Here is a 27,079-nt window from a genome sequence, read left to right on the forward strand (position 1 = left end):
CTTTATTATCAGAGAATCAGTCAGTGCTGGACTGACAAGAACTTCAATTTTAAAATCTTCCAAAAACGAAACGTCTGTATAGGGTTTTATTTTGTGACTGTTAAAGAACTTTATGCCTGTTTTCTCCAGAAAATTATTAGTAAAACTCTTTTTTTTTTTTTTTTTTTTTTCTTTATCTCTTGAGAGTGCAGCTGAAAAAGACAAATAATAGAGGGACTAAAGCTTCAGAAATTGCATTTGGGCCAGAAGATGTGAAAGAATATTTGCAATAAATAGCATGAAGTCTGCAAGCTACTTCAACCTGAGCTGCACGTCTTTGAACATGGCAACAGTAACTCAACAGTAACTCAAATAAGAACAGGAAACAGGTTACAGTCACCAAAACTGGATAGCAGAAGATTGGAAAAAACACTTCCTGGTTTGCTGAATCTCAATTTCTGCTGCAACATGTAAAATCTGGCATAAACAATGGATCCATCGTGTCTGGATCCCTTCTTCTATCTTCTGTTGTTGGCTTCTTCCAACCGGATAAAATCCTGGCTTCAGTTAAATATCTTTCACTTGTGTTTCCTGGAGCTCCATCCTGGATGCATGCCCAGGCCTAATTAAAGTTACTTATGAGCTTTTCCTAATTTAGAAGACTATTTGGTTCTGAATGTGAAGGCTCCGCTTACCCCACCAAAAAAGAAAGAAAACAACCAAATATTTGCCTCAGGTCAAAATGATTTTAATTTTTTTGTTTTTGCAATGAAATCTACATTCATATTAGTAGGATGTAATTTGGTACAGCACACTGCCGATGCGATGTGTAGTTTTGTTTTTGTTTTTTTGCCATCAACACTCTTTATACTGTTATGTCATATTGTGGATGAGAGACTCAAGTAAACTTCAAGCATCAAAATAACTTTTACCTCTTTTCCTTTTGCTGGCCCCCTTGTTTGAATGGTAACAAAATTTCAAAATGGAAAACAGAAGCAAAAATTTGAAAAGTTGTTTTAAGAGAAAAAAAAAAAAAGGCAAATGAATGGACAACTGATAAGCACATAACAATTGAGAGGATATATATATTTGTAAAAGCACATTCGTATTGATATTTGATACTTTGGAATGACAGTAACAAAGAGGCTCACTGTGATCAAATAACCACTTTCCCCATTTCAACTCATCACATTCCACTTATATATATATTAGGTCAATTTGTGCCATTAATATGCACGAATACATGTTACCAACCCCTCCTCCCTCCCTCTCCCCCCCAAAAAATAGTAATAAATAAGAAAACAGGTGATTTGATTGGTCCATGAGGTAAAATGTGAAATACAAAGAAAAAAAAAAAAAAAAAAAAAAAAAAAAAAAAGGAAAACAAGGTAAAATGAGTTGGAAAGAGTCGTGAACCCACAATAATAACAAAGTGCGGGACAGGCTGAGAATTAAATTAAGAAGAAAAATGTGGTTGCAGACAAGAAAGCATTTTATCCAACAAGGTTTCTTTATGTTCCACACACCCACACACAACCATTCACACAACCAGCCATGAAGCTAAAAAAAAGTGATGATTAATCAGCAAACAGACACAGACACAGAATGGACCCCCCCAAAAAAAACAAGAAAACACAGAGCAACTAGGTTAAATCACCATTTTCTCTTTTTCGATCCTTTAGTTACTCCTCTTGCAAAAAACAAAACTAAATGCTGGAGGTGGGCGAAGTTTAAAGAGACAGAGAGGGCTTAATGACAGTTACGATGGAGATCCCTTCTCCATTTCTGCTACAAGAAAAAGAGCACTTCATCCAAAAAAAAAGAAAAAGAAGAAAAGCTGCTGCCCATGTGGACTACCCTGGTTTAAAAAAAAAAAAAAAATCAAACATACTACCTCAAGTTGTTTAGAGGTCTGGTGTAGGAGAGCATGCAGTTAGCTACATGGTGTAGCTTGAGTGGGAGGGATTAAAAGAGCACTTCAAAAACAACAGACTGCCCACTTGAGTTTATAGCATGATTTAACATCAATCTCAGGAGTGTGTGCAGCAAAATAAATTAGAATGGTACAAGCAGCACTAGTAGTGTTCAGCAGGCAATTGTCTGGAGAACAAACTCCAAAGAAGCCTTCACCCCTGAAGGTGCAGCAGTACAGGTAATACAGGTCATTTTCAATAGATCTTATGTTTAAAAATCCTGGGGAGATTTAAATCCTACTTCTGCATTACTGCAGGATCTTTATAAAAAAAATCCAATCCCTGCTACAGCAAGTATGATTCAGCAGCAGCATTGGCTCTTTTGAGGCAACTAAACATAAAAACTTATTTTTCAGGACAACATTTTGCAAACGTTCATGTTGGCTGACATGCTAGCTATTTTACAGCCACACTCAGTTCAGGTTTGCCACTCAGCTAAGGACCGGTTGTTTGCACAAGTGTCGAGCACAAATGAATTAACTATTCAGCTACAGCTAATGTATTAGTGTTGGGGTGTTTTATCTGAATATCACTATCATGATAGTCGTCTTGATAATTTTAGTCCTTGTATTATCTGATTTTGTTCCCACTTTGTCTTCTCAGTGATTGTTGTTTAATCCTTCCTCCTGATGTTTGCAGCACCACTCAGGCAGTCATGCAGGTAGGCAGTGAGTTTAAGACCGATCACAATGTTTATTTAACTGGCTGTTTATAGACCAGCAAGGAAACTTTCATTACAGCCAGACATGAGGCAAAAGGTCTTTTTTTTTGATCGAAGAAACAGAAGAAAGTAAAGGAGGGGGGAGGGAATGGAAGAGAGGACACCTCTCAGAGGCTTTTTGCCCCTAAGGCCCAATGTGGGCTCAGTCCTGTCCAATCTGGCCCAGTCTCCTGTTTTGTTAGGCCAAATCCAGTCCGGCCTGGTCCGGTCTGGTCTGGTCTAGCTGGAATCCAGGCCAGGATTTTAGAAGAGTGCTTTGGATCCCTGGTTCTCAAACTCTGACCAGGCGTCGTTCAGTTCCATAAAGATCATCTTCGCATACTGTTCGTAAGGCTGGCCCGTTGCCTGAAGAGAATTCAAAGGTTTGGAGTTTAATACTGAATTAAAAACAGAAAAACAAGAGCATTCATATTGAAAGAAGACCGTAAACTCATACTCGAGATTCATCTCATTTCCTGTTGTTTCACAAACAGAGGAGCTGCACCTTTTTTTAAGTTTTAAAGCACTTTCACAGTATTTGATACTGTACCTTATCAGGATGGACAACCAGCACAGCCTTCCTGTAGTATTTCTTCACCTGGTCAGCTGACACCAGGTCTGCCATGCCCACAGGCTTCCAGCGCGTTTCACCCTCCCACAACACTGTGTGTAGAGTTGACAGCAGTGCTCGGATGTTTCGCTCCTTCCCTTCGATCCAGTCCAAGATCTACAGCATGATAACAAAACAAATCTTTACTACTTGGAGGCTACTGTATGAGTGAGCTGATGAAAGCAGAGTTTAACCTGCCAAAAGGCATCCTAGCTGTACCCAATCTTATTGTTGTTTAGTAAAATCACCTGCTACATGTGTGACGCAGTATGCAAAAACGTGGCCAAGCCCAAAATGTTCATTAACTCAGAGATGTCCAATTCTGACCATTCTTTGAATCACTCTTTTTTAATAACAATGCAAACAGATTTTGTAATAAAAAAAACAAAAGACAACTCTACCATGTTTCCAAGAAATCAGTTGATTGCTCACAGTACACACCGCATTATTAGCACAGGCTAAAGATGGAAAAGTCACCAGTAAGGGGACAATTTTCACTGGGTGCCCAGGCATGTTGAATGATGATTTGGAGAAAAGTAGTGCACTGCTGTTTGCAGTTCATAAACAGATATTGCATATAGATGGGATGACATTGCAAACACTGGAAAATCTGGTTGTTTTTGACATTATCATTGCTTGACTCTTTTTTTCTATGAAACCGAGATTCTTGGTCGTCATCCTTGGCTGGCTTTTTGTGTCAGTGGACAATGGTGACTCTTTTCACAAGGATTAGATTTTTCTCCAGGGCCACACACTGTGTGTTTGTAAGTGTCCAACATGCCCTTCACATATTCTGCCACAAGTCTCTTAGCTCATCCTCCCATCATCTCCTGTTAGCCCACCACTACTGCCTAAAAAGTGACTTTCATTGTTGTCTGCAGACATGAAACAGATGAAACATAATAAATCATATTTAACAGCTGAAAATTTCAAGCCATTTCTAAAGATCTGCCAATTTTTTGCTGCCTTTAGACAAGTCTCTATCATTTTTGTTGATGTTATAAAAGCTTAATTAGTTGGTTACTGTTTCCAATTTTATGCATTCATTTATTTTTTAATAATTAAATTCTATTATATTTGAATGTTTTTGTAAATGCATTTATTCACTTCTAATTTTTGCTTTCCTTTTTACTGTAACCATGTTTTTAGCACATTTACCTTTTAACTCTTATGGTTGCAGTCATGGTTATGTGAGTTTTAGATTTTATTTATATCTTAATGCACTTCTGTTTTTAAATGTGGCATATAAATAAAAGTGACTTCACATATGTGTTCAGTTTGCTACCTACCTGTAATTTGAGAGGATCCATGTCTTTTGTGATCTCCTGTCTCCTCATTTCAGCAATGGTCCTTGGTCCCTTCTTGTCAGGTTTAGAAGCAAAACCCTGAGTTGAGAGCAGATCCCCGAAATCATCCTCCTTTACCTTTGGCTTGGGCCCTGAGTGTCAGCAGCACAGATAAAACGAAATTATTTATGATATGGAAATTTTATGGGCATTTATTAGGGTTAGTCATAAAATGAGAAGCCTTTTATGAGAAGACCAGGGAAATATAAAATAATAACTGAAAATCAGCAAAGTAATGAACATAAATATTCCAAATTCCATCTTTTTAGTTTCCAACCTCTGTTTTAAGCTGCTGATGGTCTCCCCTGCTTACTGCTAATTACATACAGTGCAAGGCAAAATTCTGGACAAACTAACTGAATCAATCGGTTTTCTACTCATTTTTAATTTTCTAAATTATAAAAACTTAATTTAACTTTGTAATATCACCGCTATTGTTTTGTTCAAAATAGATAACTAGTATTGTAATCATGTCTCTCTTACCAAATCCAGGCCCACGAACTCCTCTCTCTTCTCTCCCACCGATCACACTGGAGAAGTTAAGGTTGTAGTTGGGTTTAGAGGACTGGGTTCCTGCAGGCTGAGAAGCTGAAGACCCTTTGGGGCCAGATCCAGATATCCAAGGTTTGTTCTGGGCTGAGGTGGGTCTTGCAGACTGCCATGGCTGAGCTTGAGGCTTAGCAGAGGAAGAAGAGGAAGAAGGACCCTTTGTGCTGAAGGATGGCCCAGAAAGATTACTGCTGGAGGAACCTATAGGAAAAAGATGGAGATGAGATAAATGTAAAGGCTTATAAGATTGACAGTCTTCCTCTTTTATGGAAATAACTCCTCAGCTTACCTGAGCTCCTACCTGGCAAGTTGGAGCTCAGGTTTCCTAGGTCAGCAAAAGGATCAAAGGTCTGAGACTTGGCCTTTGACATGGATGGCATACCAGAAGCTAAAATGATCAAAATATACAAGTCAACACTTTTATCTGGTTTCAATTTTGATTTTGGCTTTAAATCTCAAAATTTTTCAGTCACCAAAAGATCTGTAAGAAAGGTTTCTCCTACCTGTGTTGGTATAACTTGGTTTACTGGCAGTGGTGCTCATGCCAGCAGTGGTTCCTTTTGCCCAGCTGTCCCACCCACCCAGCAGGTCTGGTTGGCTGGCTGATGATGTCATTTTAGGGGTATCATTTACAAGCTTATCTGTAATAACACAAACATCCTAAGTGTCAACAATGGACTCTTTCCAGTGTAAATACAAAATGTTACCAGAAGAAAGAATATGAAATCCAGCTGGACGTCAAGGAACTGATGTACTTACTGAGGTTGAAGAGGCTGGTGTTGGAAGCAGGAGTGGCGTTGCTGTGAGCTGAACCAAATCCACTGGTTGCTGAACTATCAGAACCCAACAAGTCTCCAAACAGGTCTGGTCCAGAGGCTTGTCGAGATGAACCAACGCTGGAGCCAACACCAGAACCCGACCCCATCCCAAACGGATCAAAAAGATCCCCCATGGCTGCAACACAGGCAAAGTGACAGGAAATATTTATTAAGTGCAACCCAAGAAATCTCAGAATAATGCAGTAAGCATGTGTGAAGCCTCAGCTTTTACGTTTTTGGTCTGGTGTGGCTCCACTGGCTGGCCCACTGAAGAACAAGTCTTCCTGCACTGCTCCAGTCTGACCAGCAGGAGGTGCAAATAAGTCATTGAGGAGGTCGCTGTTGCTAGAAGCAGCTTTCATTCCTCCCTGATCTCCGTGTTGTGGAGCAGAGGACGAAGTTGAGGACATGGTTGGAGGTTGAGGGTCACAGTTCAACCCCAAGAGGTCAGCTGTGTCTTCAGGAGGAGCCTCCTGTGTTGCAGGAGAAGCCGTCTGAGAGGAGACAAGGAAACCAAGAAAATAAAGAAATGCATGGATGCAAGAAATAAAGAATTTTGGTAGTAATTAACAGTGTGATAAACGGGGTAATAGTTTATTGATAAAATAATACAAGCCAGCCAAAGATTTTCTGCACCTGAAAGTCAGAATCAAACAGCGGCTCGCTGTGGTCACGTGACATTGGCTCTCCACTGGTGGCAGAGTAAGAATAGGACTCTCCTTCTGACTGATCACTCAGATCCTCCTGGTCATTCATATATCCTCCTTCTTGACTGTCTGAGGCATCCTGAGCGCTACGTACATCTATAATCACAGGAAGCTAGTCAGTGAGATTTTCCAGAGAGAAAGGTTTGTAAGAAAATGCTACACGGATTAATAGAATTACACATTACAGATTAACAGAACAGAATATGACAGTACATTACCTTCCCAGTCTAGGGTCTGGAAAAAGTTGCTGGAATTAGTATCATTGCTCATCGGAGACTCTGGTTCTGTTGCACTGGAGCTGTCTGGGGTTTGAGCTGGCTGGGCCGACTCTGAGTCATAAAACGCTGAAGAACCTGGCTGACGAGGCAACTCGGGCTTACCTGCAGTGATAAAGGATCCAAGTTTATTTCATCTGTAGAAGCAAACTTAGAAGAACTTAAAAGCACCTTAAAGCCACGTAAGAAGTAAAACATCTAATATACAAATAAAATAAACAGATGACAACACTTTTTACCAATGCTTCTCCACTACTAAACTAACATTCAGGCCAAGTAAAGCCATGTACCAAATTTGCTGAGGATCTCTTGCTGCTCATCACGAGAGGAGAAAAGGATCTTGGGGTTGAGGCCTTTGGTTTGAAAGCCCTCCCATGGAGGAGTCTTGGTGCTGGGCCTGTCCCTGGGTTCAACCTCAATGTCCAAGTTGACCTGGAACAAGTCTGGGTACTTCTCCTGGATGTCACAGGCATCCAAATCATACCTGAAAAACAACAAGCAGATAAAAAAGAAATAATGAAGAAAGTATAGTTTAAATTACTTGTTACAAGCAGTGCAGCTGTAAAAGTTTAACAATGAAGACCACATTCAGCTGTTAATAAATAATAAGAAAATATAACCTGCAGCAGTATGTTATGGATCAAGACAACATACGTACTTGGCAAACTTGACAGTCGTTGCATTTCTTGGTACAAAGCCTGTGTGGAACTGGATCTGGAACATTTTCATGGACGCCATCTGAAAGACAATTATAAATGCTCTGAAAAGTGCATTTCTTCATATTCATTGCCACCTCGAGGCTTTAAGCAAGGGTGTCTGTATTTATACCTTTGCCTGCAGACGTCCTCCCAGCGTAGATCTTGCATGATAGATCACCACCAGCACGTCTCCTTGAACGGTAACATTGAGAGGAATCTCCGCTTTCCCATCTTCCATCTTAAAATCCCTGAAACATGAGATTGTGAGAGGAAAAGAGTAATATACATGTTAGATTGTTAAAATAAAGGGAAACTTGTCAGGCCATCCTTGTACAAACCAAAAAAAAAAACAAACTTACTGCATCCTGTCATACTCCTGTGATGTGGTGAGCACCCTCTCGTCCCCAACGTAGACTTCGCAGAATGGCCGGCACCCATTACGCTGCTTGTTGAACAGCGGCACTGGTGTCATGATGATGGAGCGAATAACTACAGGCTTGCTGTGAGGGATGATGGGCTCCTCTGCCATCATGTCACACATATACTCTATATACCTGCAAAATTGAGATCATGTAGTATTTGATACATGACCTACTAAGGATGACCAACACACACCAGTCCTCTTTTCTACACATTTTAACTTGAATATTTTTCAATACCTCTTGTGTGAAGGTGCTATGCCTGGTGGACAGCGTTTCATTGAGAACATGTAGACTGCTGCCTCAGCAGTGGTGAAAAGGCGGCAAAAACACAGGAAGGAGCAAACTGCCACTGCTGATGCTGCTCTGCCATCCTGCACACAGAAAGGGTACACATTAAATTTATGACAGGTGACACTCCATTCAATTTGACACCATGTACTCCTCTCTACAAGCGCAGGCTCAAAGGACTGACTTACTTACCAGACAGTGTACCACACAGATGTTCCTCTGGTCCTGTTTGAGCCATAGATGCATGTTCTTACATACGCTGTAGAGACTGCGGAGGTTAGGGGCACGACGCAGCTGCCAATTACACTCTGAAACCTGGGCGCGCACAAATAATACAAATTACTGAAATAGTGACGTAACAAGGACACATGCTTCAACAATAGCTACTGTTGTGGCAATAATAAGCTTATGCATGACAAAAGCACAGAGAAACACTACTATACCTGTGATCATTGAGAGTAAACAAAGTATAACACAAAGCTATAATTTAGCCTTGGTTTAAGTTATTTCCCACACCAACACAACCTTGTATCACAAAGTGCATACCCTGTTGTGGAATCGAGAAGGCCTGTATGATCGTTTGGAGAGGTTGTACACAGCGTAGTGGCCAGCATGACGTGAATCGAGGAACAGACGGACATCCTCAATGTTGTTCTTTATCGCAGACTCCACCCCTTCTGCTGGGAAAGACATGACTGCACGCGCACACACACGTTCATTACAGGCATGTATGAATCGGGTAACCAGTGATGCTATGCTTGTTCTGTAATATTAAATTACTTGACAATCAAATAATAGTCACTGAATGTTAAAGTGTTCGGGCACTTTACCTACCTGCAATTCTGGAGGTGATGTAAGAAATATCCAGGTCCCCTTTGGCATAGCTGTAACAGAAATGACAAGTGCCGTTATAAAAGCAGTATGTAAACAAAGTTAGAAGCATAAATGATACATTTAAGAAAATAGAGGAAATTAAACTGGTGATTAATGTCTGGGAGACTGGAAAAAAAAAATCCAACGGATGCAAGCTGGACAAAAACTTTTCAACTCTGGTTTTGAATCTCAGATGTTGAAATATTATTAACTGAAAATATTAATCTCTGCCAGAGCAGCCATTCAGTACAAAGTTTTAAACAGTTTTGATGAATATTGCCTCAATAATTATGCAAAATCGATTAAGACAGTCCCCAGTTTATCCTTCCGCTGAGTCTTTATTATAGCACAAGCATTTGGCAGATGCTTGTTGTCAGCATTCATTACGGCAACTTTCATTACTACAAATAGTGAGTATTAAGTAATACTGGCAGTAAAAACTTATGTAGTTAGGTTTCATTGGATCTTACTGCACATGCAATCATACTGGAACAATGACAACAGGTAAAAGAACACAGCCTGATTTCTACTGCACAGTTTAGGACAGACAAACAAACCATAGCTCAGTTTCTTTGCTTAGCCCATCTATGATGATTAAATTCATCTGTATTAATCAGTATTAGGATAAATAGATGATGCAAATTAAGACATATAAGTGAAAATGATATTAGGTAAGTAGTGGAACCATAATAAAACTTCCAACATTCAGTCAAACAGTCACTCATACTTGTATACCACAGCCTACATATAAAGTTGCGATTGCAATTATACATTTGCAACCCATGCCGAAGCTACTTTAATTAAAACAATATGGACATTCTGAGTTAAGGTAAACCCTAAAAGGAAAAAGACAGCCAAAAAACAAAAGCAATAGCAAAACATGCAACTGAATGACAACTTAATTAAATGTGATGATTCAGATAGCAGATAAAACGGGTTTGAAAAGAGAAATGTAATAAAAAGGTGAAACAGATGAAAACAGTCAAATGTAAATTAAATAGCCTTTTTGATTTTTGAGCTGAAGTTAAATTAAAAGTAATACTGGATATCATGGGATTCTCCATGTAGATCATAAAAGCACAGCTGAGTCAAGCTACAGCAAAACTCCAGTGTCAAAACGACAGCTTCCTGCAGTCATGTGACTTTGCATTTGTTCTCCAGCAAATATGCAGTTGTATTGGATGGTTTTCTTTACCTTCCTTGTAACTGTCATTTCTTCATTACATTTCAGTAAATGGAATATTTCAAGCTGGATGCTTCTTTTGGCCTACTTTTGTATGGATTCATTATCTTCAGTTCCAGACATAGTTACTCAGCAAGTCCATAGTTAAGTGTTGTCACATGGTTTGAAGAATCAGAGACGAAGGCTCAGGCTTAACAAGTCATTTAAGCTCTATATTGTTTGTTTAATTACTGCTTAATGTTAAGTCCATGACATCAGTTTTATACAGATATGTAAAAATTAAATTATTTTTAACATGTGAATTTTTTTATGGATATGTTAGTGGAGTTATAAGATAAAAGTTATCTAAAAGTAAGAAATCAATTGAACTAAATGAGCTATCACACTTGATTTGACAAAAATAACAAGCAAAAATCAAAAGGTTGTTGTTGTTTCCCTCAGACAGAAAAGAAAAATGCATATTTTTTAAATTTTATAGCAAGAAATATGATTGCTATATTAAGGGCCATTTAATTGAAGTTAATGAGTACTTTACCCTTTTAATCGAAGGCCATCACTGCTATGCTACCAATTCTAGTTATCTTTAAACAAAGTTCTCATAAAATGAGTTTACATTTGCAGAAAATAGTTTCCTGGAAAACTCACGGACAGTGAGTCTGCCCTACTGTGTCATTCGCTGATATAATTTTCCAGTTATTTCACCAATATATATGGGAATTTGTCCATTCACATCATGCTCTGCATTCACTCAGTTGAATTACTGAATGTGTGATGTTAGGATCAGAAAGCTAGGATGGTGGGCACTGAGCAACAGAAGATGTGCAACATTTCTTTCCTACTAAATCAAGCACACACTACAGAACACAGAGTAACGCATGGACTGACGCATTCCGCTGACCCATATTTACCTTGGGTTGCTAGGAGATGGACACATAGTGGGACCATGAGGGTTTGAGACAGAGAGGAAGAAAAAACAAACAAAAACAAAACAAAAAAACAAAACAAAATCATCAAAAAAAGTCAATGGCAAAACCAAATGAGACGGCAAATCTTTAAAGATGCGGATAATGGGACTATGAAAGGAACACTTTGCTGTTTAATCTTTCTATACCTTCAGCAATCATTACCATTTTCACTGGCCAGTGCAGCCAAGTGTAGCAGCCCAGAAAATCCACTGACTTGCTTGTATAGCAATGGTCAATAAAGGGAGGACAGAAGAACTGTGTGTCATTTCCTGGGACCTTACACATGAAATCTGAGTGTAGAACCACATTTTTGACCAGCAGACAACAAAATGTTCCTTTTAAAGGTAAATCTGGGATCAGGGTATGAGTGAGAATGAGACATACGCAGACACAACTGCTTTCACATTAGGCCTTTGCAACTATGATGAAACATGATAACAGATGATGACATGACTGAGAAACAGTATTGCTTAAAAATGGTTGCCATTTGCTGGATGTCTGAATTAAAAATTTGTTATAGGACCAAAAGTGCATCCTTTCATTACGGGAAATTCAAATTTGTCAGTGCCAAAGTAAATACCGTAGTGGAACTATTTTAAGTTATAATAACCAATGTCAAATGTGAAAAGTTTAACTGAAATGTATGTTAACTCCCACAATAAAAAATACATACATAATGATGAAGATTAACTGAAAGACATATGACAAAAGTGCAAAATAAATAAATGTAGCAATAATACTCCCGATAACGAGAGGCTTCTTACCTAGCTACTGACTGGATGACCTTGGAGGAAGTATCCTTTATGTTTGTCAAAAAGCGTTCTGTTCCTCCCTTTAAGATATCAAACAGGCCACTGCCAGACTGATCGGGGTCATATACACCTATAAGAAATGGTGAGGAAAAGAAGAATATGGTAAATATAATGACTTTAGAGCGATGCCTGAGATTAAGCACTTACAATCGGTTTGGCTGGTGAAAGCACACCCAGCACCTATTAGCTGCAAGAGGAATGACACTTGTGACAAATGATCATGCACATATAAATACTTAATTACATTCTGGGCTTCATCAAAAGGGCTCAAAAGGAAGCGTTTTACCAATTAATATTTCAGATAAAATCAGTTTATTTTAGCTGCAATGCAGCTGCCTGATGCCGAGGTGCAACAACAGGCAGTTGGAGCCACTCCTCACAGGAAAGAGCAAACATATTCTGCCTTTCGACAGATGGTTGACAGGCAGTGCAGAAATCCTCTTAGTGAGTGGACAGGAGACAGCTTGCAGGTCTGTGTGTGTGTCTGTGTGCGTACAAGTCTGTGTGGATATTTATGTGAAAAATAAGCCTATTATGCTCACTGAGATAAACAGACAGACACAAATATAATTTTCCCAACGAGCACTTAGAGCTTATGCTATAAATAATCTAAATCTTCTTCCAAAAACAACAACACGTAAATTAGTTATTTTTATATCCTTCATGATTTACTTCATTTAAATGAGACGTTATTGTATGGTGGGACAGTCACACTGTTGCATACTAATGCATGGTCTCTATATGTAATGTTTATTTTTTTCCTAAGGTGCATTTGAATCAAATTATCTTTTGCAACAGATTCACATACAAAAAAAACAAAAAAACAACTTGAAATCTGAGCACACCACTATCAGCCGTGATATAAACATTGCTAATTATACTACACAAGAGGCTCTTAGCAGGTTAAGGCTAATGATACATCAAAATTAGTGTGTTACAGATTGAAAAAAATATTGTTGAGAAACATTTATAGTGACTGTCTGACTCATTATGCCAGGAACCTGAACAGATATTGTAACAAGTAAGAGGATTTGTTCTACCATTAAAAATAGCTGGTTTCCTGACAGTACATCATACTGGGCCCTCGTTCAGACAAAGAGGAACCCTTTACTGATCTCACAGGACTTTGTATATGCAAGACCTGGCATGTGTATGAAATGTGTCAACAGCTGGATGGTGACTAACATACCAGCTTACCGTGTTTATTGCGTGACTTTCAGGGATACGGTTGAGAAATTAAATGTCATGTTCAATCACAGCTCAATGATAAACTTTATAGGAAAGATGTGGATTTAGCAGTTTCTAATGGTACCTGCCCACAGGGGCATTTTTCAACAAAAGGAGTCACGCATTTTCTCACCAATAGACATTTGACTGGTGTTCTACCAAACAGCGACTGACAGGTGCTCTCTCTTTCTCTCAGCCTTCTACAATCAGGCCTGAGACCTGAGTACATTTGTGCTAGGGCTGTTTGTGCAGGGATTTTAAACAGAAACCAATAAACTGGCTTGCCTGTGAACGTCTATCTGAAAAACAAACCAGCCAGAGTTGTTTTTTAAACAAATTTTTAAAAAAAGGACTTATAGAAACCCCGCAGGTGCTCAATCTGTGTTTGTTTTAAAATCAGCAACAGGTAGTTTAGAGGATTGCCTAGATGTTGACGTATGTAGGTCATTACTGATTTGCATTATGTGGTACAGAACTCAACTTTAAGTAAATGAGCAGTAGGCAGTTTCTCGAAACATAATGCAACTCTACTAAAATGCACTGCACAGCTGGTTATACAGATCATGAATATGAAATGTGCAAATAAAGATGTTGTGACATTTCCATTTAGGAAAGAATGAAATATCAATAATATAAAAATATCGATAATAGTGTTTTCAAGAACTTCAGTATTAGTCTCCTATACTTTAGTGTTAACACCTGAAACAAATAAACAAAATAAAAACACAAACTAACAAACACTGACCCAAAACCCTGTCATACAACAACAACAACAAGAAAATAAATGTAAAAAACAATTTACCTGCATTGTTATGGCTGTTGTGGATCTGCATTGATGGCTGTGCTCCATTGTTGCCAAAACCTCCGTTCTGCTCCAGCAGCTGCAGACATTCATATCCATCATACACTGGACGCCAACAGTAATACGTACTTAACATTGCAACGAGCAGGTCAACAATATTTTAAAAAGTTATGATGAAAGAAAGATGTTCTGTGACCTGGACTGTCTGTGTTTAAAAAAAAAATACCCACAATGGCTAAACCACCCCGGGAAAGAAAAACATCATCGAAAATATCCAAAAAAAGAAAAAAAAAAAAAAATCCAAAAATATACAATTTTTAAATATATAAAATAAAAATGGAACTTGATAGAAAATGAACAGTCAGAGCGCCTTAAACAAAGGAGGAGGAAAAAAAATGTGTTAAGCACACGTCAGGTCCCTGAATGAAAAACAAAACAAAACAATAAAATACAAATCTGTAACTCCAAAAAGTCGATAAATTACAACAAATTAAAAACAGGCTGTGCCAGATGATCGCTGTCGATCTGGGGTTTGTGTTCAACAGCCAAATAGCCTCTGCGTAACTGTCTTGTTTATTTCCCTCTCAGTGTCTCACTTCCCTCACAAGTTTTCTCCTTTCCCTCCTCTCAGCCTCTCCATATGTCTGCGCTGAACTGCAGCAGGGAGAGGAGGAAGAGGAGGAGTAGAAGTCCGAGGATTATAATCTCCTTACATCCAGCAGGGAAACCCCTTCTTAACCCTAATCAGATCAGCAATCGCCAAATCTGCCTTCACTCTGCACACACTTACCAGCCTTATCAGGATTCAGTTTAGAGAGAAATTTGTAGAAATGTAAAAAAAAGTCTATCTGCCTTGATTTGCTAATTTCCTAATGATTAAACGGTACTTTAATATAAATTTAGTTCAGGATACTGACACTGACCAACTCAGCACAAAACAAGGAAAATGCAATGAAATCAGTGTAAACCTGGCAAATGTTGAAACTGAAAGCAGCTTTATGTCAATCACAACAATGACCGAGGATTTAGTGATAAGTACCTGGATTTTTAAGGATTTGCGGTAAGAATCATAATGAGTTGGGGCTGATAGGTTGAATATGGTCAGCCATCATGCAGCGTAAAACGATTTCTATTCCAAAACCCTGATTAAATCTTAAATCTGATTGTGCTCAATTAGCTACTGTGGTGCAGGTGACAAAAAGCAACACCGACCATGCCAATGAAAACACAGTGTTACCACTGAACTGTTGGTATCACTTCATGTTTGCTTTAAATTTCAGTTCTCTCAGTCTTCACCTCTGTGTGTCTCTCTCCCTCTTTTTTGGCCCATTAAGACCTTACCAGCTGGCAAGAGAGGCCGCTGGGAAAGAGAATACAGACTCCTTTGTGCTTGTGTGTTTGTGCGTCTGTGTGTGGTGTATGTGAGGCTTAGCAAATGTAACCGCATCAGCAATTTGAGAGTGTTCAAGTTGTGTGTGTACATGTGCACATTTACACAAACACACACAGAGGAAGAAGCCGTGTGGTTGGCCTGTCAATAGCCTCTTCACAGGCTGGCACACACTGAGGATGAGACTCAGTGCCCTTAACCAATCATGTTGTTTACTCTAAAATACTTGTGAAAGCTGTCAACAATTCAAAACCGATACCTGGAGCAGAAACGTTTTAACTGCTACCAACTCGTCTGATGAACTCAAGATGAAGATTCAAGAGCTACTTTACACGTATTAAAGGATTAGACATGCAAGCCTTACCATAACTACTGTAAATGTGCAGTGTTTTTTTCCGTATTATCACATCTTACATCAATGACGAGGGTACTTTTAGAACACGCATTTACCTCAGTAATGGGGGACTTGGGGTTGACGTTGCGTGCTGCTGCTATCTCCTGGAGCTGGTTGACCAACTCTGTAATAGACAGACGCTCCTCTGGGTTCACCTTCAACATGGAACCTGAAGAGGAGGAGAATGGGTAGAATGTGGGTTGAAGTTAGTATGATTATAAAAAAGATACAAATAAAAATTTATGATAGCATAACTGATGTTTGTGGACAACACAATTGTAAAAATATTAATAAAAATGGCAGAAAGCTGATTAAAATTAATTAATAACCGATTGGTCATCAATCACATACACAGAAATTAAGGTGAACAAAGAAAAAGAATCCGACTTTTACTTTAAACTGTATACTGTTTAACCAAACTAACATTGTTAAAAGTTTTTAAATCACTAATGCATTTTTGTACTGCATTGAATTGCATGACATTTCTACATGAATGCTATTGTGCTAAACATCTGGCAGTCTGGTAAAGGTATAATGTGGCTTAAGGCATCAGATTTATCTTGTAGGCATTTAGCTGGTATCGATTAATAAATGGACTGGTGCCTGACGGGCAGTACATACGTATGAGGTCGTGATACACAGTGTATTTCATGTCGTTCTGAGGCATGGAGTACTTTCCATTGACAATTTGTAGCTTGGCTCCATCCTCAAATGGATGCTGCTTAAAACACAACAGGTAGAGGATGCATCCCAGAGCCTGCATGTGAGACGACACATGATCAGTACAATAATCAAACTCCTTTGTTTACAGCAAAAACACAAAAACATGCATTAAAAGACAATCAAAACAAAGGCAGAAGAAGAGAAAGTCAGTTGTGTCTAAATTATAAATGGAGGTACACTAATGTCTGAAAATGACTGACCCAGATGTCTTGCTTCTCATTGATGGGAAAGTTGGAGTAGAGATCGATCATCTCTGGCGTTCGGTACGCAGGAGTGGTGTTCCTTGTTATCTACAGAAAAACATTTTTTTAAATGAATTGACATGAAAGCAAATATCAAGCTTAAGTCATATGTTTGTAAATCTTTGTAAAATTCTTTCTCCCGATTAGACAGAACTGAAAAAGCCATGTGCGCTGTACAAGAAGTGCACAAGATGAGTACATTACTCACATCTCCATAATTTCGTTGTAGATGTACAACGACAATAAAGGGCTATTCTATTCTATTCTATTATGTGCAACATGTGCCTGGTAAACAAGAAGTCTATTAGATTTACAAGCCAAGACCTCTGGTGTTCTGCATTCGAAATTCATCTGTGGCAAAGCTCCAGTGTGTAAGTGGGCAGCTGTGTGGTTATGGTACAAATATAATTTACATGATTGTTTAGGGCTTCCTGGACCTCTGGCTATTAATCCAATTAAAGGTTTCTGGTTTATGCTCAACACCATATCAATACTGCCACTGACCCACTCTGTCTTTGTACGTGTATTTTTGTCTTCTCAATTAATCATCCTACTTTTTACAAAGCAACTAAAGGAAACAAAATGAAATCAAAGTGGCTGCGGTTTTCCTTTTATGTTTTCTTTAAAAAATTAAAACCATATAAAATGTCTACCTGTGAAGCAGATTTCAACCTTTAATCTCTAATCACATATTCAAGGGTATCAACACAATCTTGTGATCAGTGATGAAATTACTATTTACCGTTTTCATTCGCTGCTCATCTCTTGCTTTTAGTTCACTCTGAGGATCTTTAATAGCATTTTTCTTTGTCTGTCATGTTTTTTTTTAATTTTAAACTTTATGGATACTTTTGATTCCTTTCCTTATTTACAGTACTGTGCAAATATTTTGAGCTTCCCTCATTTCTTTGCATTGCTAAGAAAATGGGAAATGCACGTTTGAATAGCAATTTATTGAAACGTGCATTTCCCATTATGACCACCTTTATTTATGCTATCAAGTTTTCTTGCAATTTCATTAGGAAATCTTCAAGATTGGAATCTCCTTCATGAAACCTGGAAAACCAAAGTTCTTTAGATGTTTGCTGCCTTTTGTTCTGTTCTCTGTCAAAAAGATCCCACACTGCCTCAATAATGTTAAGGTTCAGGCTCTGGGGAGGCCAAGCTATGACTGATAGTGTTCCAGTTATAGTGCATGTTTTTTTCAGATGGTATTACATGGTGAATCTAAATCTGACCATACTTTTATTCCTTCATAATTCCATCAATTTATAAAAGACCCCTACAGTCTGCACTGTTTTACACACGACTGTAGACACTCATTGCTGTACCTTTCTTCTGGCCTTTTCATTCCATAACTGATTTTCAATCTAGCTCTTGTTTAATTTGCCATTTTCTCCTGGTTTTCTTAAGAATGGCTTCTTGACAGACACCCTTCCACTGAGACCGAACAGTAGAGAGATCAACTGAGGAGACAGATGCATCTCTCAGGTTCTGTGCAAGGGCTTTTCTTATTTCTCAAGGACACAACTTTGAGATACTGTTCATCTCCTGAAGATAGCTTTTTGGTTTTTTCTTACTTTTTTTTGTCAACTAAAGAAATGAGAACAAATGATGTGCTATTGAGACAGGCTGCTGGTAACAAATTGCCTAAGTTGATTCTTTGCTAAGTTGTCAGTTATGTTATATTTAAGTAATTTTTTTAAGCATGAATGACTTGTAGATCAGTGTTAAGTGGCTTAAAAATATATTTCCGATTGAAAGGAGCCAATGCCCAAAGACAGACCTTCAGAAAGCCTGGAAAACTATTGTAGAGAACTATTGCTAAAGATCACTTAAAAAAATTAAAAGAAAGTCTGGCACCATGGAAACAAAATTTCAGGAAATGAGAGGTGACTCCTCCTCCTGTTGTTTTAAATCTGCTTTATAATAAGTGACTTAAATCAAATAACTTTAGAATTCATATATTAATCCATCTATATGTTCAAAATCTTAGATAAGACTTCAATATTAATGAAACTCAGAAAATATCATCTCATATAATACCCAATACAGCTTAACAGCGCATGTACTGTATAAGCAGTATTGGGGAGTAACGGAATACATGTATCGCCGTTACGTATTTAAAACACAAAATATGAGTAACTGTATTCCGTTACAGTTACAGTTTAAAAAGGTGGTATTTAGAATACAGTTACTTTGTTGAAATAAATGGATTACACTGCGGTGGTGGGTCAGGATTGTTTGGGTTTGTTTGACAGCTACGTTCTGTTGTTCCAGGCGGCAGCGTTACGGTTGCCATGGTTACAGGACGAGGCTCTCTCTCTGCGACTATGTGCCTCCTGGGTGAGAGAGCGCCTTTTTGTTGTTGTTGTTGTTGTGCTAAGCTAATAGGCAGAATGCTACGGGCATAGCTCTAAAGAACGTAGCCTCATGGGCAGTGTAGTCCGTGCTACAGGGAGAATGGACCGCCATACACATTATGTGTCTGTGAGCAAGAGGAGGGGAAAAAAAAGGATAGTGGAAAAGTACGAGCTGTCACCGAGCAAAAACGGGAGCTGGAAGCATGTAAATATAATAATAACCACTGCACCTATTAAGACTCGACTGTACACTGTGTTTGTGTTTTCCTCCGAAAACAATAAGTTCCGCTGGAGCAGTCTTTCAACGCCTCTCTCTGTCTCTCGCAAGCAAAGTTGACCCACACAACAAAGTAAAGCTATTTTTCGGCTACAAGCCCGACATGGAACCTGCCGTATTAGTCAGAGGTCCCTTTACTGCGGTTCGGAGCCGCGGACCTTCGGTAATAGTAATAAATCACACAGCAATAGTACATTCACGTAGTTGTAAAAAGCATGATAATATATTAAGTAATCCAAAGTATTTAGAATACGTTACTGTCATTGGGTAACGTAACGGAATACGTTACAGAATACATTTTGGGGCATGTATTCTGTAATCTGTAGTGGAATACATTTTAAAAGTAACCTTCCCGACACTGTGTATAAGCAGGTCACTGTTAAGATCACCAAGAACTGTCTGCATGCTTAGGTACCTCATCCTCCACCATTGACCTCTTCTGTGCGGACCAGCTGTAGTCTGGATAATGTGACACTGTGGTGGCGCTGCCAAAGTCACACAGCTTGATGGTGCCCTGGTTACTAATCAAGAGGTTCTCAATCTGCAACACATCAACCAAGCAGTGAGTTAGCATTTCATTTAATTGCCATAAGTAAGACTTCTGAGACAGAACAAGGGCAGCAGCACATGATATGATGAAAACGTGGTCATAAGTAAAAGCACCAACTAAATAACTGCACTGTATATTGTGCATTTTTCTTTATTCTCCTCTCTGACACATCAGTCATCCTTTAAATACCAGAGGCAGACAAACCTTAAGGTCTCTGTGTATCACGGGAGGCTTCTGTTTGTGCATATGCTGAACAGCGCGGCACGCCTGATAGAAGATTTTTAGCACAGTGTCACATGATAGAGGAGCCTTCTGCTCTACCCTCTTAATAAAGTCCACCAGCTGACCTGAGGTGAAAGAGGTACAAAAACACAAAAGAATGTGAAACTGTAGATAAAAGTCTTGTACTTAGTAATAAAATTACAAAATTAAAGAAAAAGTGCTTTGCACACATCCTACAAGTGATTTATTTCTGTTAACATACTTATTGTGGTAAGCAGTAAGGTATTTGCTCAGAAAGCTGAAAAACTGCTGAATGAAAAAAACCTTGTCTGCTGTAACTACACAAAAAGGAAGCAGAGCAGGAAACGAAGGCTACAGACAGGAAACTTTCATCATGAATGCCTTTCAGTGGGAGTTACTCAGAAACAGTTCCAGCACCCCTGAATTACTGCATGTGCATTTCATGAATGAGTAAGAACTGATTCAGCACTAAAGAAACAAAACTGGGAAAAGTGCGTTTCTGTGTGTAGCAGTGTGTGTTTTTACCTTTACACAGCTCAGTGAGGATCAGAAACTCAGCCTGCCCGGTGTCTGACTCCTCTTTACTGATGGAGGCTGCAGAGCAGAACTGAACCGTATTTGGATGACCGGACAGCTTTTTCTATAGAGCCAGCAGGTGAAGGAACATACAGAATAAACACTGCTGCTGTGACAAGCCTCGCCTTAAATTTGCCATTTCATAAATCACAATCATAACCAGTTTCTAGTGGCAGAAGCTGCTGGTTTTCACCTGTCGCATGTCAGCCTACTTTGTTTAAGCTATCCGCAGTTTTAGATTACAGCAGGTGTCCAAAAAGCAAACTACTCAAAAGCTGAAAAAAATTAACCAGATGCATTTTAAGAGAGATGTGATGACGAAGGAAATCCTGAATAGAGAGATATGGCAGATGATCTATGGGTGTTTAGTGTCAGCTATATATTAACATTAGGTGTGAAGTAAAAAAAAAAAAAAAAAAACAACTTTTTACAGAAACACTTTTGTGCTTTACTCATTAATAATTAAAGGATACCATGAAGCAGACTTCTTGTATGATTTCTTTGTTCTTCTCTTCTTCATTAGACAGCAGTCTCTGGAAAAAAATGCATACAGACCATTGCTTTGTTCTGTGATCAACATAATACATGCCTAACAGGACTGAACTAGCATACTGCAATAGACGGCCTATAAAGCATTAGCTTCAAACAAAATAAATATTAATAATAGTAAAATTACAATTACTTTAAAGATAATTTATGTGGTTATCTGATAAATACACTCAAAGGAAAATTTAATTGTTCAGCATTTGAGGTTTTTATACTTAAATGAGAAGCTAATAAATAAATAAATATAAATATATATATATATATATATATATATATATATATATATATATATATATGATACAGCATGAACAGAATTGAGTAAGTAGGAAACGGTGCAAACATAATTGTTTGGAGCTTCATCATTCTGTACAAAATGACTTGCAATAATTGCATATTGCATATGAACAACAAACTACCTGGTAAGCGGCCGTCCACATTGCTAAGCCTACATTTTTTTAAGTTACTGTCTCATTAGTACAGCTGTATAGATAAAAAGGGAAAATCTTTCTGTTAAGGGACGCGTCCAATGGCATGTTTTGATTCAGCAGTGTAATGCAGACAATAATGCATTACACAAGCTGACAAGTGCATGTACTAATAACCTGCAGTACTTTGTCTGTTTTGCATATTAAAAGCAGGTGCTGAAGAATGTAAAAATCAATGTAAGGAGAGCTAATGTGCCTGATTTGATGCATTGGGTAATACAGTGCACACAATGACACGCACATTAACAAATACATGCTCAGTGATGAGCAACACAGCCAAAACGTAACAGTGGAACATTTTTAACAATGAGGGTATGGGTCAGTACACCTCATCTTACCTTGAGGGCGTAGTCTTTACCACTGCTCATGTCCTGGGCTTCATATACAAAAGCAAATCCACCTTAAAAAGAAAAAAAAAAAAAAAAAAAAAAAGAAGAAGATGAGGATTTAATTTACAGTTTTTTATGATTTAGTGTTGGGTTGACGATTCTCAAATGTTCAGGATACTGAAAGAGTTTTGTGATACTGACCAGGATATATTCTAACACTGTCTAGTTGATGTCCTGGATTATTATCAAACGTCTATGTTTAAATTATTCTGAAATTAAAATGACAAAATCACTTAATAATTAATTAATAAACCACGTGGGAAGACATGTTTAATATTTAAATTCATTATTAGTTTTTGTATTAATGCTGTGTTCAAGTGCTTGTTTTCCTTTTTAACTTGGGAATGGAACCATTACAACATGCACCACTTGATTTCATGCAATACTGACTGACTGTAAGCCCTACTGGGTATCCTGTTCATTGAAGATGCAGCTAAAACCTTGACTGCTTATAATGTCGTCAAATCCATTTTTCTATAATAATCGCTCTCCATATATACACAGTAGAGGGCTGTTTTATAAATTACAATTAATAAAACATTAACAGCTATGAGTTTTCTGTGTTACAAAAAGTGGCACAGGTTACATTCAGAGTTTTGGTCTAAAGTTTTTACTTATTCTTTTATTTACAGCAAGTTTTAACTGTAATATAGATTTTCTCCTATGGGAATATGTGTCATTTCTGCAGCTTGTTAAGCTGCAACTTAGTAAGATCACAAATGAAGCCCAGCTGTAAAGTTAAAGCAATGCAAACTGGACACCTGCATTCTCACTGGAACATGTATTCATTTGGTGATGCAGGAAATGTTTAAACCTTGTTATCCTTGATTCTAATCTGTTGCTAACTCTCTTTTACACTGCTAGAATTGCAGCAATTATAAAACAGAGAACACACCAAGAATACGTATTCAATCAAGAAAATGTATTTTAATCTGATGTGCTGACAAATTGATTTTGTCAAATAACCTAATTTAATGTTTAAAAGTATCGAATTTAAACTATCAGAGCTCTAAAGAGCACCTTTCATGTTAGAAACAATCGGCAAAGTCACCAGATTAATGATTTTCAGTAGCAATACTTTGTCTTATTTTCAAGAGTGTTGCAATTTAAAGTTTCCCCATGTGTGGGACTTAATAAAGGTTTATCTTATTTTATCTTATCCTATCAATTTACTGTTCGCCTATTGCTGTTCTTTTTAGATTATCATTTTATCTGATAGGATCTCTGCCTGTGTGGAGGAGTTGTGACCTATGAAAACACTCCTTTTTATGTGAGCACACACAGAGCCTGAAATGGAAAGCATGCTTAAAAGAGAAAGTTGATAACCACTGTTGTGAGACCCGTTATCTCCAGCTATGGCTTAAGGTTTTGTTGAGCCAGCTAATGCTAAGAAAGCCTGACTGTGTTGAACTTCCTTCGTAGTATACCGCTCTGTAGACACTACTGTCATAGGGAACAACACCATTCTCATCATAATATATTTTACAAAAAACTTCTGTGCTGCTTAAAGCCAGTCACTTAAACTGACATAACATTATCAATCTGGGATTAATAAAAGCTAACTGTCTAAACAGCAGATGCACTTGTGGAACAATGTTTTTTTTGGGGGGGGGGCGATTTTTGCATTATTTTGATTTTCTTTTCCCCGAGTCACTGTGACTAGTAAAGGAGAAACTTCAGTCTGGGTGTGTGTGTCTCAAATACTTCTACTTACCAAGCCTCAGCCAAACAAGGAAATGCCAAGATTACCACAGACATGAGTAAATCAACTACCAGCCTTCTAATCTTTAACAGGTTGCTTTGCATAGGTCCATGCGCGTATGGTGGTCACTTCCCCAGTTCTCATAAAACCTCTTTTTCTGGGACTCTCACCAGGGACCTCGTGCCTGCCTACATTTATTTATTTGCCTGTGCTTCAACTCTCAACTCACACAAAATACCGCAACAAAGCGTGTTGTTCCTTACAGGTTATGTTGTGTTATGCAACTCATTTTGATAACCTCCCTGCGGAGATTAAATGTCTTACACAATTTTGTAAAACAGAAGGTAAGAGACTGAAAGCTGAAAAGCTCCATTTTCTCTGCTCCAATTTCCAAACGAGTCTAAGAAAAAAATACAGAAAGGTATTTAAAAATACCTTAAATCCTTCTTTATCAAACACTAATTTATTCAATCTCACTCTGAAACAATATGTGTGCCTGGGTTATACAATTGTAGGACTATAACTGGTGTAGTAGACAAAAACAAAAAAACAGAACCATCTGGTTACAGCAATCCATTGTTTTTGTCTCAGCAAAAGGTCCCAACAAAGACACCTTTGAAATTGCATGACGGGAGTTTGAAACAGGCAGCGCTTTAGTGTAAAATGATCTCCACTCCATTTGCTTTCATTTGGAAGGTCTTGTGCGTTTCCTTTAACCTGTTTGAATCGAACTATTGTGGACCAGGAAGTGAAATCACAATACTAATTATACTAATAAAGAGAGAAAGTTGATAGTATATCTGAAGAACAGTAGTACAGTGGTTAGCAATGATGCCTCACAGCCAGAGGACTCCTGGTTGTGTGAATTTTGCATGTTCTCTATTAAAAAACAAGACAAACTACGACTTAACTAAAGTCTTTTATCACACTAGCTTTGCATATTCAGTCAACTTTAAATCGATGTGACAAAATACGTAGAAATCAGCCGTAGACAATAGTAAATGCCATCTTATTTGCCAACATAGTCATGTTTGCTGGTGCACACCATACAGGAGGCAAGACAAAAAAAGAAAAAGATAATTAAAGGAAAAGCATGTTTATTTGAAGCCCACCCTTAACCCTCAGAGTGAACTGCTTTCCACAGTTTCTAAATTTATAGCAGCTTTCAGGGGGCATCATACAAAATAAAATAATATACCATGACCACTCTACTAGAGTAGGTCAAAGAGTAGGTTTTTAAAACAGATATATAGAGATGTGTTCCAAGACACTTTTAAGAATATAAAAGTGTATTCAATATAAATAAAAAGATGCCCTATGTAGATTTAAGGGTTTTTGGATGTCTGGGAAATTGCTATGGAAGAAATGATATGCTGGCTTTCCAACTGGAGGTTATAGTTATACAGTTGGGAGATTGAAGCTATAATCAGCCAAAATTTTAAGCACTTTTCTGCAAGTCACCAGGTGGAGATCACATCAGTAATCATGGATCTAAATATATTATTTGATTGTTTGTGTGAAATGTTGGAGTAGATCATGTTGTGTAACCTGACAGGGTATGCCATGTTCTCTTCTCACCTGCTCTCAAGAAGCAGAATATACCACTTCCAGACACAGCAAAAACAAATAATCAGTGATACCTCTAAAAATCAGGAACACCAGATCAGCGTTTTCCTTTTTGCCTCGGAAGACAATTTCTATTTAGTTTGTGAAATAAAAAACCAAACTAATCGACTAATCAGATCACACTAAACTGTTGACAATTACCAAATTAAGTGCTTTGTAATGCTAAACTATCAGTCCAAATTGGTACATAATTGGTCTACTCTGATATATTTATTACACGCTCAAAAAGCAGTAATCCAGGCAGCAAGACCCTTCCTTGCTGTCACAAACCTACCAGTAGGTTTCTCCTTATGGCATCTGTGATATTCACTTGTTTCTACTGCAGCCCTAACCACAAACGTGGGACGATATTTTTATACTTAACAAAAAAAAATTCAATAAGCAGGCACCAGTGCTGGCACAGGAATGCCGCTCTTGTTGACGTCAGAAGAAACAATCCAGCAGAATTTTTCAAGTGCTCTGTTTCGACTGAAACTTGTAAAGAGTTTCCAGCCTGCCCTGTTACAGATAATCAATTGGTTTGGTAATCAACAACACCGTCATCACTCATATCTTCGGGCCCGGCAGGCCTGACTCACACTTTTATCAAGTCTTTCTCATGAAGCAAAAAGTGCCGTGTTTCCAAGAAAGACAGACGGTAAAGGTGGACACGTAAAGCGCAGCTCTGCCTGCACACACACAGCATTCAGTGAGGTGTAAAGCGGTAACACAAAGCAGACACGTCAAGTTTAACTTTGAAATGTCTATTCCGTCTCCTTGAAGTACCTAATTCTGGAAATTGATTTAGCGCTTGTTAGATACAGTCCAAACCAAATTATCACCTGGCGTTTGCTCGGTGGCTCACAGTCCTGCACTTGCTAACTATATTATCACTTACTCCACTAGAGGTATTTCACAAATGCTAACATGTTAGCAAATTCAGCTAACTAGCATTAACTAGCCGCTGAAGACGTGACCAAAATTTATTGTTGTGATGCGCACGTATCTCACCTTCCGCGATCACCCTCCTGATTCTCAGCTTCATGTCACCGAGTTCAACGACTTGTCCGACGAAATCATTTTGGTCCCGACTGGCCGCTCCGGAGGAGCCGGGCCCGGCTAAGAAATCTAGTGCCGACTGGAATAGAGACATGTTTTCGGGCCGCCTCCGGGAGAGGGAGTGAGCTGTCTAAATCTTCACCGGGTCCGCAGAAAGACTCTACAGCAGTTCACTACGTTACAAAGATGTATAAGCAGGTGATATTATTCTTTCAATGGAAGCAAACATCCTCTTCCTGCTGCTACATAAACGGGGACACCATCATCACCGCACCGACTTCCGTGAAGGGTGATGACGTCGTGACACG

At 38.4% G+C, this 27,079-nt stretch overlaps 1 protein-coding gene across 3 annotated transcripts; it reads right to left on the reverse strand.

Moving 5' to 3' along the window:
- Positions 1–1,640: 1,640 nt before the first annotated feature.
- On the reverse strand, positions 1,641–27,079 carry gak (cyclin G associated kinase). Of its 3 annotated transcripts, none has more exons than XM_026187423.1 (30): positions 26,724–27,079; positions 22,355–22,416; positions 21,459–21,518; positions 20,935–21,049; positions 20,371–20,513; positions 20,032–20,157; positions 16,935–17,024; positions 16,633–16,768; positions 16,068–16,180; positions 14,228–14,306; positions 12,151–12,268; positions 11,330–11,338; positions 9,200–9,249; positions 8,912–9,060; positions 8,558–8,680; positions 8,315–8,448; positions 8,015–8,209; positions 7,786–7,903; positions 7,616–7,695; positions 7,248–7,441; positions 6,901–7,062; positions 6,612–6,778; positions 6,208–6,469; positions 5,917–6,111; positions 5,661–5,798; positions 5,459–5,545; positions 5,092–5,358; positions 4,552–4,700; positions 3,203–3,379; positions 1,641–3,018 (listed from the first exon to the last, which is right to left on the reverse strand). In XM_026187423.1, the coding sequence occupies exons 1-30, from the start codon at positions 26,863–26,865 to the stop codon at positions 2,917–2,919; spliced, it is 3,942 nt and encodes a 1,313-aa protein (XP_026043208.1). In that variant the 5' UTR covers positions 26,866–27,079; the 3' UTR covers positions 1,641–2,916. The 3 variants fall into 3 exon arrangements, with proteins under 3 accessions (XP_026043208.1, XP_026043206.1, XP_026043207.1); XM_026187421.1 differs by having other exon boundaries at positions 5,447–5,545; XM_026187422.1 differs by lacking the exon at positions 11,330–11,338 and having other exon boundaries at positions 5,447–5,545.

This window comes from Astatotilapia calliptera, chromosome 12 (assembly GCF_900246225.1).
Source record: "Astatotilapia calliptera chromosome 12, fAstCal1.2, whole genome shotgun sequence".
Lineage (NCBI taxonomy): Eukaryota > Metazoa > Chordata > Actinopteri > Cichliformes > Cichlidae > Astatotilapia > Astatotilapia calliptera.